Source organism: Chiloscyllium plagiosum, chromosome 3, assembly GCF_004010195.1.
Source record: "Chiloscyllium plagiosum isolate BGI_BamShark_2017 chromosome 3, ASM401019v2, whole genome shotgun sequence".
NCBI classification, from domain to species: Eukaryota; Metazoa; Chordata; class Chondrichthyes; order Orectolobiformes; family Hemiscylliidae; genus Chiloscyllium; species Chiloscyllium plagiosum.
This window is the reverse complement of record NC_057712.1, coordinates 37,145,680-37,164,604: the sequence shown is the minus strand read 5'-3', so window position 1 is coordinate 37,164,604 and position 18,925 is coordinate 37,145,680. Positions and strand designations below refer to the sequence as shown.

General features: G+C 38.3%; 2 protein-coding genes across 5 annotated transcripts in view; one reads left to right on the top strand and one right to left on the bottom strand.

The window, feature by feature from the left end:
* Window positions 1-7,489, top strand: part of ero1b (endoplasmic reticulum oxidoreductase 1 beta) — an 84,774-nt gene extending 77,285 nt beyond the window's left edge. For both annotated transcript variants that reach the window (XM_043680077.1, XM_043680085.1), the window contains exon 16: window positions 4,000-7,489. In XM_043680077.1, the coding sequence (XP_043536012.1) occupies window positions 4,000-4,060 (61 nt within the window). In that variant the 3' untranslated portion in view covers window positions 4,061-7,489. The remainder of the gene's footprint in view (window positions 1-3,999) is intronic.
* A 1,496-nt stretch (window positions 7,490-8,985) lies between these two features.
* The window catches only part of gpr137ba (G protein-coupled receptor 137Ba), a 63,333-nt gene continuing 53,393 nt past the window's right edge, over window positions 8,986-18,925 (bottom strand). For 2 of the 3 annotated variants that reach the window (XM_043680048.1, XM_043680054.1), the window contains exons 6-7: window positions 14,417-14,541; window positions 8,986-9,446 (exon numbers count right to left, since the gene is read on the bottom strand). In XM_043680048.1, the coding sequence (XP_043535983.1) occupies window positions 9,323-9,446; window positions 14,417-14,541 (249 nt within the window). In that variant the 3' untranslated portion in view covers window positions 8,986-9,322. Of the gene's footprint in view, window positions 9,447-14,416; window positions 14,559-18,925 lie in introns of all 3 variants that reach the window. The other variant, XM_043680061.1, reaches the window with a different exon arrangement.

Below are 18,925 nucleotides of genomic sequence, written 5' to 3'. Positions count from 1 at the left end.
TACCTTCCCAGCAGCCCCCAGTCCTCATTCCTGCCTTTCCCGCAGCTGCTGCAAATGAACTATGGGACATATTTTTAAGGTAAGAGATTTTAAAAAGACATGAGGAGCAAATTTTTACACTGAGTGGTTTGTATGTGGAAGTGTTGGATGCAGGCATACTCAACCATAAGGTGGAATACTCTCATTCAATTCCATTCCACTGACATCCAGATCTCCATGGCCGTAACTGTTGCTTCAGGTTCTCGAATACAGGAGCAGGAGCAAGTGGTTTGGAAAGACATTAAGATAAGTCCATGAATAGGAAAGGTTTGAAGAGATATGGACCAGGAGCAGGCAGGTGTGACTAGTTTAGTTTGAGATTATGTTCGGCATGGACTAGTTGTAACAAAATGTCTGTTCCTGTGCTGTATTACTCTATGACTTTATGGCAGTTTCACCAATGCCATATATAAATGAAGCAAACCATCATTTTAGTTCAATTCCTCTCGTGCTCTAGAAAACCTCCATCCCTCTGCACCTCAGCATTATATAGTCGTTTCCATTTAAGTAATGCTTAAACCAGATGCCCAAGGTGAGAAGGCCAACAGAAAAGATATGAATAGTTTAGGTTGACTAATAGGGATTGTTATTTATTCTCCAAGTCACGTAAGAAATTTAAAATCAGGACATGCCTGCCATTGTTACCAGAGCACTTCTTGCCTTTGTGGGATTTGCACCATCCATGATTGCTGTCTTAGAAAGGTAGGGCCCTTAAATATGGATTTCATTTGTGATCCTGATATAAATTTAACAGTTGCCAGCTGAGTATTCCACTACTTGGAAAAACCATCAGCAGACTGGATTATTTCCTCCAAGCTGATCTGAGACTTTAAGCTGCCATGATGTAAAGAAATTGAACCTCATGTTACTAGTGGTTTGGAGTTGCAGCAGCAGACTCCCATCACAACCTAATCCAGCTTTGAGAAGAGAGGAAAGGAGTGGCATAATTGATATCTGCTCCTGTATTTGAGAATCTAAAGCAACAGGCATGACCAGGGAAATCTGGATGTCAACAGAATAGAATTGAATGAGAGTATTCAACCTTATGGTTGAGGATCAGCATTGGTTAGTTTTACAGCAACATCAGGTGCCATCATATACCATGCTTACTTTCAAATAAGTTTGTTCGTTCGCTCATTCATGTTTTGGTACATAAACCATAAATACATTTTTTGGAAAAACAAATCAGAACATTTAAGTTTTTTTCTTAAAGCAACAAAAGAGCAGGGAACATCATAAGATGCACAGCTTCATGATTACAAACCCCACTGCTGCTGAGGATTTGCATGTCCACATCTGCATAGAAATTGTGCACTGTGTTCTAGCAGATTGGTCAATCCTCAGCTTAGAAGCAGTCTGCAGAGAACCATGTCTTCAATAAGATATCAATTTATCACTCCAGTCACTTCAAATGCAATCTGTAGCATGCAGTTTTAATCTGTAAATTGTTTTGCTTTCTGTCCTGTTTTTAGCTACCTCTCCAATGCTGTAGGAAAAATAAAAGAATAAATCTAGATGACAATACATTTTCAATTCCATTAAAATGAATGTATTGATTGTTTTGCAAACTTCCTTTCAGGAAAGGGAGGGAGCTGACTCCAGCTCAAAATCCTGAAACAACATAAAGCCTGTTTAATTGCTTTAGAGGTAATAGGCAATTCACACAAAACTAAGGAAATTGTGCTTCTCTGTTAATGTTGTAAGTAACTTGTAAGGTTTCTGAGAGAGGACCCTTCATATTATCACTGAAGTGCGCTTGTTCGATCTCTTCCTCACACCCCTGAAAGTATTCTTGCATCTGAAAAAATAATTAGAAACTGGTAGGTCTGATTTAAAATAGTGATTTACAACAAGACCAGTTAACAGCTTGACAGATGAACTATTCCTAATCTGAATTTCCTTTGTTTTTTTTATTTATTTATAGAGGCTTGTTGTACTGTGGGGAAAAAAAAATTCTTTCTGGAGAGCAGGAATGTTATTTTTTAAAATGGCTATCTTATGTAGACTTCAAGATTCAGTCTGCCACTCAAAACGTTATCTGCAAGTTTCATGTAACATCATAATATTTTAATATTATTTTAAGATTTGATTGATCTGCTGATCACAAGTCAGTTTCAAAGCAGCAATGATACTGAGAGTCCGTAGACATTGTGATTGTTCTTCTTTGAATAGAAGGTTAAGGAGAGCTTTAGTAGCGCTGTTTATAGTTATAGTGTAAGGAAGGAGAAATTGTTTCCACTGCCAGAATCAGTGATCAAAGCATACAGGTTTATGGTGATTAGCGTTTAAAAAACTACTTCCATACACCATTGTGTATGTGGCTGTTGTAATGCCACTTATAGACTGTAATCTGATCACTAACTTTGAACGCATTTGCGTGACTCAGCATGCTGTCCTAAATGGATTTTGTTTCTGACATTTTGAAATGAGATAATATGCTGCAATTTATATCAATGATTTAAATTAATTTTGTCTAGTTATTAAGTTGGAACTGTGGATTATTTCAGACTAGTCACACCGCTAATCTTATGTTGAACAGTGTTCTGGATGTAACAAAATTTTCAGAAGCCAAATGGGAATTTCATAATGACCATTTACTCAAATAGTAACATGTTGGGAAGAGGGAACGTGTGTAAGAAACGCCAACGTTATTTCTTCCAAGGTTCCGTTTTTTTTAAGAAATGTGCATCTTTATATTCATTAAATATTTGTTAAATAATTTTAATTACGGAGTTATAGCACAGAAACAGACCCTTCGGTCCAACTCATTCATGCCGATCTGGTTTCCCAAACCAAACTAGTTCCATTTTGCCTGCTTTTGGCCTGTATCCCTCTAAACCTTTCCTATTCATGTACCTGTCCAAATATCTTCTAAATGTTGTAACTGTACCTGCAACTAATACTTCATTCCATATACACAACCATCTCTGTGAAAAGTTGCCCATCATGTCCTTTTCAAATCTTTCCCCCTCACCTTAAAATTATGCCCTCTAATTTTGAACTTCCCTACCCTAGGGAAAAGACCCTTGCTATTTATCTCATCTATGCCTCTCATGATTTTATAAACCTCTTTAAGATTCCCCTCAACCTCCTCCCCTTCAGGGGAAATAAGTCCCATCTTCTCCTTATAACTCAAACCCTCCAGTCCTGGTAACATTCTTGTAAATCTTTTCTGCATCCTTTTCAATTTAATAATATCCTTCCTATACCAGGGTGACCAGAATTATACACTGTAGACCAAAAGTGTCCTCAGCACTGTCCTGTACAGCCATGATGTGATGTCCCTCCTGCTACACTCTGTGCTCATGTGCTCATTCACCTTTAGGGAGGCAATGCACATCTGTTGATTATACTGTCAACTGCATGGTTTTTTTTAGCTGAAGTGGAGGGTGGTTTCAGAAAAGATTTATAAGGATGTTGGAGGGTTTGAGCTATAGGGAGAGGCTGAATAGGCTGGGGCTGTTTTGCCTGGAGGGTCAGAAGCTGAGGGGTGACTTTTTAGAGGTTTATAAAATTGAGAGGGACATGGATAAGGTAAATACATGAGGTCTTTTCCCTGGGATGGGGGGAGTCCAGAACTAGAAGTCATAGGTTTAGGGTGAGAGGGGAAAGATGTAAAAGGGGCAACTTTTTCATGCAAAGGGTGGTGCCTGTATGGAATGAGCTGGAAGAGGAATTGGTGGAGGCTGGTACAATTACAACATTTAAAATTTATCTGGATAGGTGAATGAATAGGAAGGATTTGGAGGGATAAGGGCCAAGTGCTGGCAAATGGGACTACATTAATTTAGGATATCTGGTCGGCATGGACGAGATGGATTGAAGGGTCTGTTTCCATGCTGTGCATCTCTATGACTATATGATTCTAATGAAATGTTCCATTTATCTTTCCTTTTGCCATTCCCAAAACATAGAGATTATATATGGTAGCTAACTTATATTGCTACTTTGCTCTTTCAGGCTTTCAACAAGTATTCAAGAATTACAGAACTTCAAAATGCTATTAAAGGACAAGAGGTAACAAATGCTGTGGAGACAACAAAGATGGGTGCTGGGTAGAGACTCTAATTTTGTCATAGCCCCTGGCACTACAAAAATTCAGACTCTTCAGGGATTTAGTAGCTAACTGTTACACACTTTACAGTATTGCATTGGCTTGAAGGACATTAAATGAAAGATAGAGGTGAATTTGGTTTGGTAATAGTCTACCTTCTGCTGCATTTCATTTGATAGCATTTCTTTGTGATTGTGATACAAGTGCTCTGAAGGTTCTTTATTATTCCCAAATCTTAAGTGTTTGTCTAATTTTTCTAGTTAAAAATTTATTTGATTTCAAATATTATCAAACCTTATTCATCAAGAAGATTATAAACTGAACAGTTCTAGGTTTGTCTGCACTAATCTATTAAAATTCAAGTAAAATTTTATTTTTAACTCCAATGGTTTGAGGGAGCTTCCTGGAGCTTAACTGTGTCAGTATTGCAAACTGAATGTTCATGGACAGTTCTTCATTATTTCTGATTAATGTCTAAAAATTTTAATGAACTTGCTAAAGTGATCAGATTCCCTTCTAAAATGATGCCTGTTATTAAAGTCTACCTGACTGTCAATTATCATTTTTACATTGAGGACAAGATTTTTGTAATTTAAAAATAAAAGCAACTATTTGAAAAATGTAATTTCAACTGCAGCAAAATGTGTAGGTTAAGTGTACAAACAAATCCTGTGGAGAGATGGGAGCAGTTTCTACATGTTGGTCATCTGCGTAAGTAAGTAAGAAAATTTTAAGACCACTTCAGAAAACATTGAGTGTCATAGGGATCTTTGGAATTCTTCAGATGTAAAATAGAAATATTGCTGTTGCAATTTGGTACTTAAATTACAATACTTTTCCAAATCAAAAAGCAATAATATTTGAAAACCTGTATGATTCATATTTGCTTTCAGCATAAAGTAGATGTCGATATCATGTAGTTTGTTTCCAACTGTTTTACTTTTATATTTTAGTATCCTCTATTAAGTAGGTTATTCTCTGAATTGACCAAATATAGCTGCCTAATCTGCTGGCGTACTTGATGAGCGGTAATCAAGGAAGCAAGGATCAGAGTAATGTGACTGTTTTATAAAAGCTACTTGTGGGTATAACACAAGTTATTGTTGGATCATCTGCAGCAAGGATGTCATATATATATATATAGCACAAATAATAGTGTCCATACTTTGATATGTAAGCTGTACTTTCTGCCTTTGTGTTTGTGTTTTAACCTCTTGATGGTTGCTGAAAATGTTCATCCTTTGTTCTGTTGGTATGAAACTTTTGCCTGGTTCACATGAACACATGCTCAAAACATTGCAGTCTACTATAAAAGTTTGAAAAGATTTATGCTGTTCATAAGTTATTACTCTTTAAAGAATTTGTTGATTGAGATTATTAATCCTTTCAATCAGTAAATTAACACTACAAACTTTATTGGTTGAACTGAGTGTACTTAAATCTGGCTACATTATTGGTTGGTAATAAGTAAAGCCGAGTCATTGTGCCACAGGGAGATAAAATGTAATCTGACTTCATCTACTCTGGGCTAGTCATTATGCCCACTAACCGATAATTCTATGAAGCAGGCTATTTTCCCCCTCTAATCAATGTATTTTTTTTTCCCAGCAAACCAGCCTCCTTCTCTTTTCTTCTAATTCTATCATTACTTTATGATCATTAGTACAAATACAACCAACCCATTATCTGGTGTTAATGTCCATCATATGCTAAACCTAGTTCATTATACTGGGAGAAATGTGAATATGATGGTCGTTATTAAATTCAATAATGAATTCAGAAGAAAGGACTTTGTGCAACAGCTTTCTAATCAAGATTTTGCTCTATGAGCAATCAAAGTGAATAGCGTGAATATATTTAAGGGGATGCTAGACAAGTAATAGAAAGTTGTCCTAATGAAGTGGAAGTTGACATAGAACAAAGCATGATTAATGAGAGATGAAGCCTACTTCTCCTCATGTTCCTTCTTCCTCAGGTACTTGTCTACTTCTCCATCAATGTATTTATGCTGTTAACCTCAGCTATTCCATTTGAAAGTGAGTTCCACATTCTGGTTAGAGGTTGCTCAAATTCCTTTATCAGTGATCATCTTATATTTACTGTTTCTAATTTTGATGTCCTTCATAAATGCATACATCTGCTGCATCTAGGAAGTGTAGCCAATCAGGGAGGACTCTATTTGAGAATAGTGCACTAAGAACAGCAAAAGTCTGTTCTTAAACAGAAGTAATTTGAACAGCCAGAAAGATCAAAGAAAAATCTCAAGTTTTAAATTGAACTCCAGTGCTTGTCTATAGTAATTAGCTTAGCCATGTTTTTAACTAATTTTGTTCCAAAAATTGTTTATCTTTGTAATACTTCCTTTATTACAACTCTTGATCTACCTAAAACAAGTTGTTTAAACCAATCTCCTCTTTTCCTACTGGCACAGATTGATACTAAAGAACTGGAGAATTCATGTCGGTTCAGGCTACAATTGGAAGTATCCATTTTCTCCACTTACAATCATCTATCCTAGATCATTCAATTAATCACTTATGGCAATCCTTAAAATGATCGGTTATGGTTTGTAATGTGAAAAATATCTTGTCCTATTTGGAGAAATAAGTGGCTGAAGTAATCTATAAATTTAATAGTTGGCAGATAATATAAATAGATGGCAATGTACTGAGGAGCACCTAAGCAATTTAATATTACACGCACTATATTTTTCAACATGTAAATGAAACAAACAAATGCAACAAATGTTAATTTAGTTTACTAAAGTTATCAATTTGAGGAATAAATCCGATACTGAAACATCCTTTACTGCAATCTTCTGCGTCATTTAGATTCAGCAGCAATACAAGGACATTGTCATTTTTCCAGTGTGCAGTTTTTATCAACTTGCAATTCCTTGGAGAAGAGCAGAAATCTGAGTAACAAAATTGCATATACTTCCTCTAAGTATAAAAAACAAACTGATCAGTAATTTATTTTGAATACTTGCAAATGCTGACTGGAATAACCTGAGTACTGTGAACCAAGCTTTCGTTTCCTTTGTGCAACTACTGCTTCACAATTCCTGAAAGGAAATGTAAAAAGCTATCACCTTTAGCCGCAGATGCTGCATCAAATTGTTCTTTCTGACTTCCCTGACTTTCATTTGCATGATCAGCACTAATATTTTAGTGTATCTGTATCCTGCCTTAAGCAATGTGATAAAACTGATTGTATTTTTTTTTAATCTTTGATCACTAGTTGCCTGTGTTCCAAGTCTTGACAAGATTTTTATGTACTGTATGTCTGTTCAGCATAAAAATGGGAATTGTTTTGAAAATATTTAATTGCACCCCTTATGTTTACTGCACTTGTCAGATGTATTTATTTAAAAAGAAAAATAAATTTTCCTCACTATCCACTTTGAAAACTGATATCTTGTCTTAACAACTGCCTGTTGAAGGATCTGTATTACAAGCAATATTGTGACATTTCATCATTCATTTCGAGATGAATGTTACTTTGTGAATTCGTATAGTGGTAAAATATTGTTCCTTTGCAGTAATAAACTGGAAAGTTGTGTGTGTGTATATCAAGTCTGAAACTGCCTTGTACCCCTGACACTTCACTTCAATCAGCTGTCTTAATTGCATAACTTAAAGAGGAATTCAGCCCAGCCAGAAATTTATCTTTATTTTTAAGATGTTGCTCATCCAACTATCACTGTCTGCAGCATTTTTAAAAATAATCAAAGGTTAATTTCCTTGTGAAATGTTTAGGGTTGAGACAAGATGCCAATTTACATAATGCACTTTTGTAGTTATAATTTGGAAATGTGAATTCAAACTGGTTTTGATTGCCTTTTTGCTGAATATTTTCCCCCTATCACTGCTCGTCTAGTTAAATGTTTTAATCATTTGGGGGGTATGATTGATGTACTGGTTGGTCCTTTTGTGCCTATCAATTTGTATGTTCATGAATAATTTTCCTATGATAGTTTAAAGAATAAAATATGGAAAGCTTGTTAATGTGAAAAGATTGAGTCAATGCTTATGAAGCTCTGTTAAATTTCTGAAAGATTTTAGTGATTTGGAAGAAACATGAGAGGGTGTAGTTAAGAATATCAACTCACAGTGCTAAGAATATAAACTTCCTTTATCCAGGAAGATGGGGGGGGCGACTTTAATAAACATGCAATTTGGAGTATTACTGGAGAATGTGAAGAAAATTTAAATTTGACCAACATACCAATCCTCTGAACCGTGACTATGGACTTTGGAGCACCCATTGTCCTTTCTTTTATGAGCCTACCATTATCATGCAAAGTTTCCCAAATGCAATATATCATTTACACGTCTTGGATGTGCCAACTGCAAACCACAACAAAATAACTCAAGGCTATTTCATACTGTCAGTGCACCATTCTGGTCCCTGTCAAAAAGATGTGAATTCAAGCCTCACTCCAAGAATTTCAGCAGAAACTCTGGGCTAATGGACTAGTATACTGTTCAAGTTGCCTTCTTTCATATGATGCATTAAGTTGAGGTCCCATCTCATTGATGCTGTTGAAGACACCCTTGGCTATGTTGAATGGTGAACAAGAAAGTTCTTCCCACTCTTTATTTCTCAAAAGCACTATATCTTAAAAGTAAAATTTGATTATTGCCATGTTGCTATTTGCAAATGAGTGGTAAAGTAATTGAAGATGTCCTGTGGTTATGATGGGTGCTCTGCAAATTCATATTCTTTCTGATGTGGGTTTTGTTTCCAATCCAGTAGATTTCAGCATCTTTTAAATGAAGTTTGTTTCTGGGTTGGTGTCCAATCATTAACAAAATGTAAGAGCAGTCATAGAGACAGTTGAATATAGATTTTACAGGTCTTTATAAAACAAATAATGAAGTCTAGAAAGGTATTATCAACCAACTAAAATTTATTATGATTCATTGCACTTTAGACTCTGAAGTGCTAGCTGTACAATATTTACAGAAACATTCTAATCACATTTCTCTGAAAAGGCTATTCCTCAATTACAGATGTGGACAGCCTTTTTTTTTAAAAAAAAACTTTCCAAGTTAGCATTGCATCAATAATAGTATTTACTGCAAAATTTTACTTTTCTCACATTGTACAAATCAATTTGTCATCCATTCTTAACTGTCATTGTTTTAGAAATATTTAACAGTTACATAGTCTTTAATCAGCTTATTGAAAAATGATCATTCTTCAGATCATGAGTGAAGGAAAGTTTCATGAGTGAATCTCTACGTGTGTTGATAAATGGGCATCTGAAGCAAAGGAAGCAAATTCTTCATAATTGTAACTTTGGTTCTTGGTTCCATAGTAATCGGTTATTTGAGAGATGCTTGATGAGCTAAAAAGATAGATTGCTGTGAATTTTAAGTGCTTTTTGTTGAAGTTTTGTGAAGTAATCTTTCATAAAACTCTGACAGGGTTCAAACAGTAAAGTCACTGAGTTGGCCAGACTAGGGGCAAGTCCTAAATTTAACCTCTGTGGTCTTTGGTTATAACAAATGATTTCAGCTCCCATACAGCCATAAATATAAAAAGTTTGGTTTCAGCACTCCATATTCACATAGTATTCATGTTACAGATTGCTCATCAGGGATCCCCATATCACCAGCTCTTAACCAGGCTGTTGAGCTAGAATATGGTGTTCTGTTCAATAAATAAACAATTGATTCAGTCACAGTAAAGGAATGGTGATAAGATTACACAATGGTGTATAATTTAGGTGGCATCTTCCATGTAGTCGGCTTCCCATGTGTGTATCGCCCCTGTTGTCTGAATTAATAAGACTAGATTTTGGAAGGTGCTGTTGAATATCTATGGAGAGTTACTGCAGTGATTTTGGAGATACTGTGTGATGCTCCTACTGGTGTGGAGGGATTAAATATTTAATGTGAGTGATGGGGTGCCAATCAAACTGTCTTAATGGCAATGATGTTGAGTTTCTTGAGTGTCATTGGAGTTACACCCATCCATGCGAATGGAGAGTATTCTGCATAGTTTTGACATGCCACATAGATAATGAACAGGTTTTGTGGAGTTGGGGGTTGGGATGCAAGCCACCTCACTGGGGGTTATTGCACCCAGTTTGTAAAGTCCTGACTTGGACCATTGGAGCTGAATTCAGCAATACTAATGCAATTGAATTTCAAGGGGGGAAAATTGATTCTTTGTTGGATGTGATCATTGCTGGCTCTTGCATGCTGTGAATGTTGGTTGCTATTTATCAGCCCTAGCTTAAATGTTGTCCAGGTCTTACTGCAGACTACTTCAGTATCTGAGGTGGTGTGAATGGTCTCTAAATCATCACTGAACACCATCAATTCTAACCTGATGTTTGAGTCTACAGTACAATTATCTTGTGCTTGGAGTAATGCGATTATGGTTGTTAGAGGCACTTCATCTATTTTTCCTTGGGACATCACTGTGGGTGTCCCTCAAAATAGTGGCCTTTAGACTAACCATTTTCAGGTTAGTAAATTAATTAGTAACTTCCAATTAGTAACTTACTAATTAAGGAAGCTTAATTAGTAACCTTCCTTCCATCATAAAGTCAGAAGTGGGAATGTTCACTGTACAATATTTGACAACATTTGTGACCCTTGGATACCAAAACAGATTGGACCCACATGCTGTAAGGCTTGGAAAATAATCAGATTTAAACTGATAGGTAGTAACATTTTGTAATGAGCCAGGCAATGACTATCTCCAAGAGAATCTAGCCGTCACTTGTTGCTGTTCAGAGGCATTACCGTTATCCTCCATTATCATCATCTTTGGACTTACTATAGAAATGAAACTGTATCTAACCATATAAATACAGAGGCTAGGATAGCTGATGACTAACTCATCTCCTGACCCCTCAGTGTCTGTCCACTATCTTACAAAATAAAGCATGATAAAATACTTCCTATCTTCCTGGATAGGTGTAGCTCTAACGATTCTCAAGGTTGATATATCCAGTGCAAAGTAGTGCGTTTGATTTAGCACTCAATCCACCACCTTAACAATCATTTTTCTGCCACTGCCAGACAGTAGCAGCAGTGTTTACTATTAAGATGTGCTGGAACAATTTAAGATGGCTTCTTAAACAGTATCTTCCAAACCTACGACCTTTATCCAATAAGCACAGCCGATGTATGGGAGCATTACCATTTCCAAAACAGATGCCATCTGACTAGCAACTACATTCTCTCTCTCACACCCACACACATTCTGAATTGATCTTCTGAGGATGAGATGGATGTCTAGGACAATTCAGGACTGGATAAAGAAGAGGAGAAAGGCTCTTAGCAAATCCATAGGGAGCAATTCAGCTGCAGCCCTAGACCAATATAGGAAGTGCCAGAAGGAACTTAAGAAGGCAATTGGAAGAGCAAAAAGGGGGCATGAAGAAGGATTTGTGAGCAGCATTATGGAGAATCCCAACATATTTTATAAATACATTAATGGGGAAGAAGTTAACCAGGGAAACAGTAGAACCTATTAGGCAATTGTGTGAAGCTGCTGGATATTGAAAAGGTGTTAAATGAGTACTACTACTCCTTTTCCAGAGTAAGGACTGAAGAGGTGGGTACGGAATTCAGGAAAAGGGACTGTGATGAAATCGGGAGGTATTGAAAGCTGTTTTGAACCTAAAATGGACAAATTCACTTGCCCAGATTAATTGCATCCCAAGCTGCTGTGGGAAGCAAGGCAGGATCTTCTCTGGCCATGGGGTAAGTGGCAGAGGACTGCAGGGTAGCAAATGTGGTTTGACTTTTCAAGAAAGTTGATAGAGATGAACCCACAAATTACAGACTGGTGAGTCTAACATCAGTGGTAGGGAAACTATTGGAGAAAATCCTGGAGGAGGAAATTAATATCCACTGGGAAAAGCATAGGTTAATTAGGGGTAGTCATCACTGCTTTGTCAGAGGGAGGTCATGCCTAGCAAATCTTTTAGAATCTTGCGAAAATGTGATTGGATATGTGGATGAGGAAATTCAGGTTAACCTGACAAGATGGATCAGAAATTGACCTCGTAATAGGATGCAATGGGTAATGGTAGGAGGCTGATGTTAACTGTGTACCACAGAGATCAGTACTGCAATTCTTATAAATGACACAGATGACAATGTAGGGGGAGATGTTAAGCAACTTTGTAGGTAACACATTGGTAGGGTGATAAATAGTGAGGAAAATGGTTGTATGTTAGAAATTGAAAATATGAATGGGTTGGTCAGATAGGCAGAGCAGTGACAGATGATATTTAACTATGATAAATGGGAGGTGATGCACTTGGAAAAAGAAACCAGGAGTATTTTAATGAATGGCGGGACACTGGGCAGTTCAGAGGAACAAGGATCTTGAGTAGTTATTTCCAGACCCCTGAAGTCAGAGCATGTGAGTAGTATGGTTAAGGCATTTGGGATATTTGCTTTTGTTAGTCATGGCTTAAGAGTATAACAGCAAGGAGGTAATGTTTGATTTTGATGTAAATTGATGTATTATTGTCACATGAAAAGTATTGTTTTGCATGCTAACCAGGTAAATCATACCTTACATAATTACACCAAAGTACTCTAACAGAATGCAGAATATAATGTTACAACTTCAGAAAAGGTGCGGAGAAAGATCAACTCTAACGTGAGAGGTCTTCAGTGGGCTAACGGCAGAAAGTGCATTGGTTAGACCACAGTTGGAGTACTGTGTGCAGTTCTGGTCACCTCACTAAGGAAGGATGTGATTGCACTATAGAGGGGGTACAAAGGGGTTTCACCAGGATGTTATCAGGAATGGAGTAATTGAGCTATAAAGAGAGACTATTATAGGCTTGGATTGTTTTTGTTCGAGCAGGGGGACCATGATTGAGGTGTTTAAGATTGATGTATATGAATAGGGAGAGTAGTGAGCCGCTGTTTCCTTGGTTGAGGAGTCAATCATAAGGGGGCATAATTTTAGGGTAAGGGGCAGGACATTTGAGAAAAAAGAAACATTTTAACTTCGGGTGGTGGGAATCTGGAATGCAGTGCCTGGGAAGGTTTGCTGCTCTATACAGTTCTGAACAATGAGAGGGGCTGGGCTGGGCTGTGCAGGATTCCAAGAACTCGAAATGGCAAACAGCTGCAAAACTGTTAATGTTTGCCCATTGTCTTTGGGAGGGATCGGACAAAATGAAATTTAAAAGAAAATTTCAAGGAGTATTTAGCTTTTCATCTATGGTGTCTCAACTGCAGTGTATTTATTTCTGGGCACGTCACTTGAGGAAGATCTACTAGAATAGAATTAAGGATGAGAAGTTTCAATGAGCTACAGTTGTTCTCAGCAAGGAAGGTTAAGTGGAAATTTAACAACTTTTCAAAGTCATGAAAGAGTTTGATGGAGTAATTAATGAGAGAGTTATCGCATGCAGGATGGTTGGTAATTAGAAGATGAAGATTTAAGATAATTGGCATAAGAACAAGAGGAAGTGAGCTTGTTTTAATGCAGGGTATTATGATCTGAAATGCACTGTCTGAATCTGCTTCTATCAGCTTTTCAATAGTACTCTTTTAAACAGTGGCCATAGAATTGCAAAAAGAAGCCTTTCAAAGCCACTTGTCCCCATTTTCTGTAAGAGCAACTTACCAAGTCACACTCTTGACTTTACCCCCATTGATAGCCTGATACACACTTGAAAAGGAGACATGCACAGGCCTATGGTTGAAGTGCAGAGGAGTAGAATTAAAATGGTCTTGGGTAGCATTTGAAACATGAGCCACTGTGGGCTGTATATTTAATGTGTTGGCCTTGGAGGGATTTAAGAGAACATTAATAACAAAAATCCTGGGATTGAAAGGCTTGTCATATGAGGAGTGGTTGAGGACTTGGGTTTGTACTCATTGGAGTTTAGAAGGATGGGGAATCTCATTGAAATTTACTGAATACTGCGAGACCTGGATAGAGTGGGCATGAAAAAGTTGTTTCCACTAGTGGGAGAAACTAGAGCCTGAGCGCAAAGCCTCAGAATGAAGGAATGACACTCTAGAACTGAGATGAGGAATTTCTTCAGCCAGAGGATGATGAATCTGTGGGATTCATTGCCACAGAAGGCTGTGGACACCATGTCATTGAGTGTATTTAATGACAGATGGGTTTTTGATTGGTAAGGGAATAAGGATGAAAGCAAGAGAATGGGGTTGAGAAATATATGAGCTATGATCACATGACAGACCAGACTTGATAGGCTGAATGGCCTAATTATGCTCCTGTATCTTATGGTCTTTCAGAGGCACAGTGGGCTAAATGCTGTACCATCCATCCCTCTCTTGTTCTAGAGTTTTAAGTAATTACCTGCTGAGTGCACTATGACAGGTGATATTCCAGGCTAAGTCATCATCACTGTCATAGCGTCGAGGATTATCGAAGAAAAAAGCCCTGGAGGTGAATCCATGAGCGCGTGACATGCCATTCTCTGCCTGCAACAACAGAAAACCTGAGCAGTAAGAGTAGCAGAATAGTAAGCCATCCATATCATAAAACACCCAAGTTCAATTTATTTTTTTCTTCATTTTTAAACATAATTGTAATCACTAAACCAATTGGTGAGAATGGTGGCCATTCTGGAAGATTTATTATGCAAACTTAGGAAGATAGTCCAACTGGATACATAACTAAAGAGCGGGTGTAGGAGGGAGAGATTAAGATATCTGAAGCATTGAGATCCCTTCCAGGGCAGGTTTGAAAAAGAACGGGTTGCACTTAAACTGGAGGGAAGGTTTGATAGTGCCATTCGGGAGGGTTTAAACTAGGGGGATGGAAACCAGAGAAGCAGGTTAGCAAATGAGGAGAACGTAAATGTTTTTAGGATGAACAAAAACGGTGAATTTAATGAACAAGGAGGCGGGGACTACAAGAAGTGTATTAAGACAGGAGGGAGAAATAATAAAAAGATGCTGAAAGACAGAATAGAGTGTACAGGCAAAATTACAGTTCTTTATACAAAATGTAGGTCATGTAAAGAACAAATTAAATGAGCTGCAGGTGCAAATCAATTTGGAAACTGGCATAGTAGTCATGACAGAGATATTGCTGCAGGATGGTCAGGACTGACAACTAAACATACCAGGTTGTAATGTTTACAGGAGAGAGAGAGAAAAAAGAAGACTGGTGGAGAAGCAGACTTCTCTGGTGGTGGGGAATGTAATGAAGGAAAGCACCCAGTGGAGACTTTATGGGTGGAAACCAAGGAACCATATATAAACTAAACCACAATAGGTATATGTAGATCACCTGGTAGTAGGTGAGACGTGTTAGACTTTATAAGTGCCGAAATTAGGTATGTGGGACAGAGGTGGAGAAAAGAGGGGAGGGGGAGTTGCATTTTTGATTAAGGGGAGTATCACGACAAAAGTCAGAGATGAAATAACTGAGGGATCATCCAGTGTGGCTTTGTGGGTGGAGCTAGGAAATAAGGGGATGGTGGTGTTATTGGAGTTGTACTATAGGCCCCCAAATAGTTAACGAGAATTAGAGGAACAAATATGCAGGGGGACTGGGGAGATTTGCAGGAGCAATAGGGTTGTCATAGTAGGGGATTCTAATTTTCTGAACATAGACTGGGACTGCCATAGTGTTAAGGGTTTAGATGGCCTGGAATTTGTAAAGGTAGTGTTCAGGAAAGTTGCCTCAAACAGTATATAGAGGGCCCTATTCGGAAAGGGGCAAAACTCGACCTACTCTTGGGACATAGACAGAACAGGTGACTGAGATGACAGCGAGGGAGCACTTTGGGACCAGTGACCTTGGTTCTTCTAATTTTGAAATAGTTATGGAGAGGGACAAAACTGGTCCACAGCTTCAAGTTCTAAATTGAGGCAGGCAAATTTTGATGGAATTGGACAGGAGCTTGCAGGTGTTGATTGGAGTACAAAGGAACCTTGATTATCCGAAGGACACAGGCAGGGAATATTTCCTTCAGTTAATCGAATGCTGGATAACATAGTTTAGCCAAGTATCGGGACCTTGCGATCTTGTCAGATAATCTGATATTTGATTGCCCGATAGTCAAGGTTCCGCTGTAGGCAAATGGATCTCCGGCAAGTGGGAGACCTTTAAAAGTTTGATAGCTAGACTTCAAGGTCTATATGTTCCTGTGGGGGTGAAGGGCAAGGTTGGCAGGAATAGGGAACCCTGGATGACCAGAGATATTGAGGCTTTGACCAGAAAAAGGAGGAGGTGTAGCTCAGGTACAGACAGTTGGGATCAAAGGAATCCCTGGAAGTATATAGAAGATACAGGAGTTTACTGAAAAAGGAAATTAAGAGGTTGAAGAGGGGCACAAGACAGCTTTGGCTGAGAATATTAGGGTGAGTCAAAGAGATTCTTTAAGTATATTAAAAAAAGAATAATAGGTAGAATATGACTCCTCAAGAACAAAAGGGGACATGTGTGTGAAACCGTAGGAGATTGGTAAGGTCCTCAAAGAATATTTCTCTAGGGTGTAGGTTTGCTCACTGAGCTGTAGTTTTGATATCCAGATGTTTCATTACCTGGCTAGGTAATATCATCAGTGGCGACCTCCAAGTGAAGCAAAGCTATGAGGGAGAGAGGATCGTGTCTTTTTGTGGCTAGCTGGTGTTCATGTATCCTGGTGGCTAACTTTCTTCCCAACACACACAAATGAAGCTGTATCAGAACACTATTCCAATGAGCCACATCACACTGCAGCGCAGACAAACTTCGGAAAACAGAGGAGAACCACCTATACAACGTATTCAAGAAGAACGGATACTGAAAAAATACAGTCCACAGATTCCTCAAGAACAAACCACGACAAGCAGACAAAACACAGCCAGAAACCATACATCAAAGAAGTTTCAGAAATGACAGCAAGACTACTAAGACCCCTCGGAATCCTAGTAACACACAAACACACCAACACTCTCAAAAAAAACCAACAAACTTAAAAGACCCAGTACATCCCATGGACAAAACCAATGTTGTTTACAAAATTCCATGCAAGGACTGCCACAAACACTACGTAGGACAAACAGGAAGAAAGTTTGCCACCACGATACACGAACACCAGCTAGCCACAAAAAGACACGACCCTCTCTCCCTCGTAGCCCTACACACGGAGGAAAAAAACCCACCGACTGGGATAACACATCTATCCTGGGACAAGCTAAGCAAAGACATGCCAGAGAATTCCTAGAGGCCTGGCACTCCAACCACAATGCCATAAACAAACACATAGATCTAGATACCATCTATCAACCCCTCAGAAAACGAACAGGAAATGACATCACCACAAACCCCAGAGACCCCATCCAGGACAAACCTATAAATAGAAAGCAGGAGACAACAGCTTCACTTCGCTTGGAGGTCGCCACTGATGATGTTACCTAGCCAGGTAATGAAATGTCTGGATATCAAACCTACAGCTCAACGAGCAAACCTACACCCTAAACCTCAACCTGAGCTACAAACCTTGCAATATTTCTCTGCTGTGTTTACCGTGGAGAAAGAAATGAAGACTTGGGAACTTGGGGAAGTCAGTGGTCAGATCTTGGGGACAGTCTATATCACAGTAAAGGTGGTGTTGGATGTATTAAAATGTATGAAGGTGAATGAATCTCCTGGTCCTGAGCAGATATATTCAAGAATACTGCAAGAGGCCGGAGAATAAATTGTGTGGGCCCTGGCTGATATGTTTGCATTATTGTTAGCCACATGTGAGGTCCCAGAAGACTGGAGGGTAATGACTGTTATGCCCTTATTCAAGGAAGGCTACAAAGAAAATTCTGGGAATTACATGTCAGTAAGCCTAACATCTGTGGTAAGTAAGTTACTTGAGAATATTCTGAGGAATAAGATGTACATGCATTTGGAGAGACAGGGTTAATTAGGATTAGTCAGCATCACTTTGTGCATGAGAGATATGCCTCACAAATTTGTTAGAGTTCATGATGAAGTGACCAGGAAGGTTGATGAGGGCAGGGTGGCAAACATAGTCTATATGGATTTCAGTAAAGCCTTTGATAAGGTCTTATATGGTCAGCTGCTTTGGAAGGTTAGATCGCATGGAATCCAGGGTGAGCTAGCAAATTGGATACAAAATTGGCTTGATGGTAGGAAGCAGAGGGTAATAGTGAAAGGTTTATTGTGGGCCTGGAGGCCTGTGACTAGTGGTGTGCCTCGGATCAGTGCTGGGCCCATTACGGTTTGTTATCTGTATCAATGATTTGGACAAGAATGTGTAAGGCATGATTAGTAAGTTTGGCGATGACACTAAAATAGGTGGTATCGTGGACAGTGAGGAAGGTTATCAGAAATTGCTGCATGATCTTGATCAGCTGGAGAAATGGGCTGAGAAATGGCAAATGGAGATTAATATAGGAAAGTGTGAGGTGTTGCATTTTGAAAAGTCAAATCAAGATAGGAGTTTCATAGTGAATGGTAGAGCCTTAAGGAGCGTGGTGGGAATTAATATTATACTGCCTTTGCTACATAGAATCATAGTGTTAATGGAGGTTTTGATATTAACAAAGATTGGAAGAGCACCTGCCTGAAAGGTTGTGAATTTCTTGAGTGTGTCCAGGATAGTTTCCTACAGCAGTATGTCTTGGATGTGACAAAGGGACAAAAATATTGGAATTAGTAATGAGCAATGAGATTGATTGATTGATTCAGTGACCTGGTTGTCAAATTCTGATCGTAACACAATTGAGTTTCATGGAGCATTTGTGAAAGATAAGCATAGATCCAATACTATAAATTTGATTTTGAGTAAGGCAGATTTTGATGGGATGAGTCAGAGACTTCACAGTAAACTGGGAAGCTCTACTAATAGGTAAAATA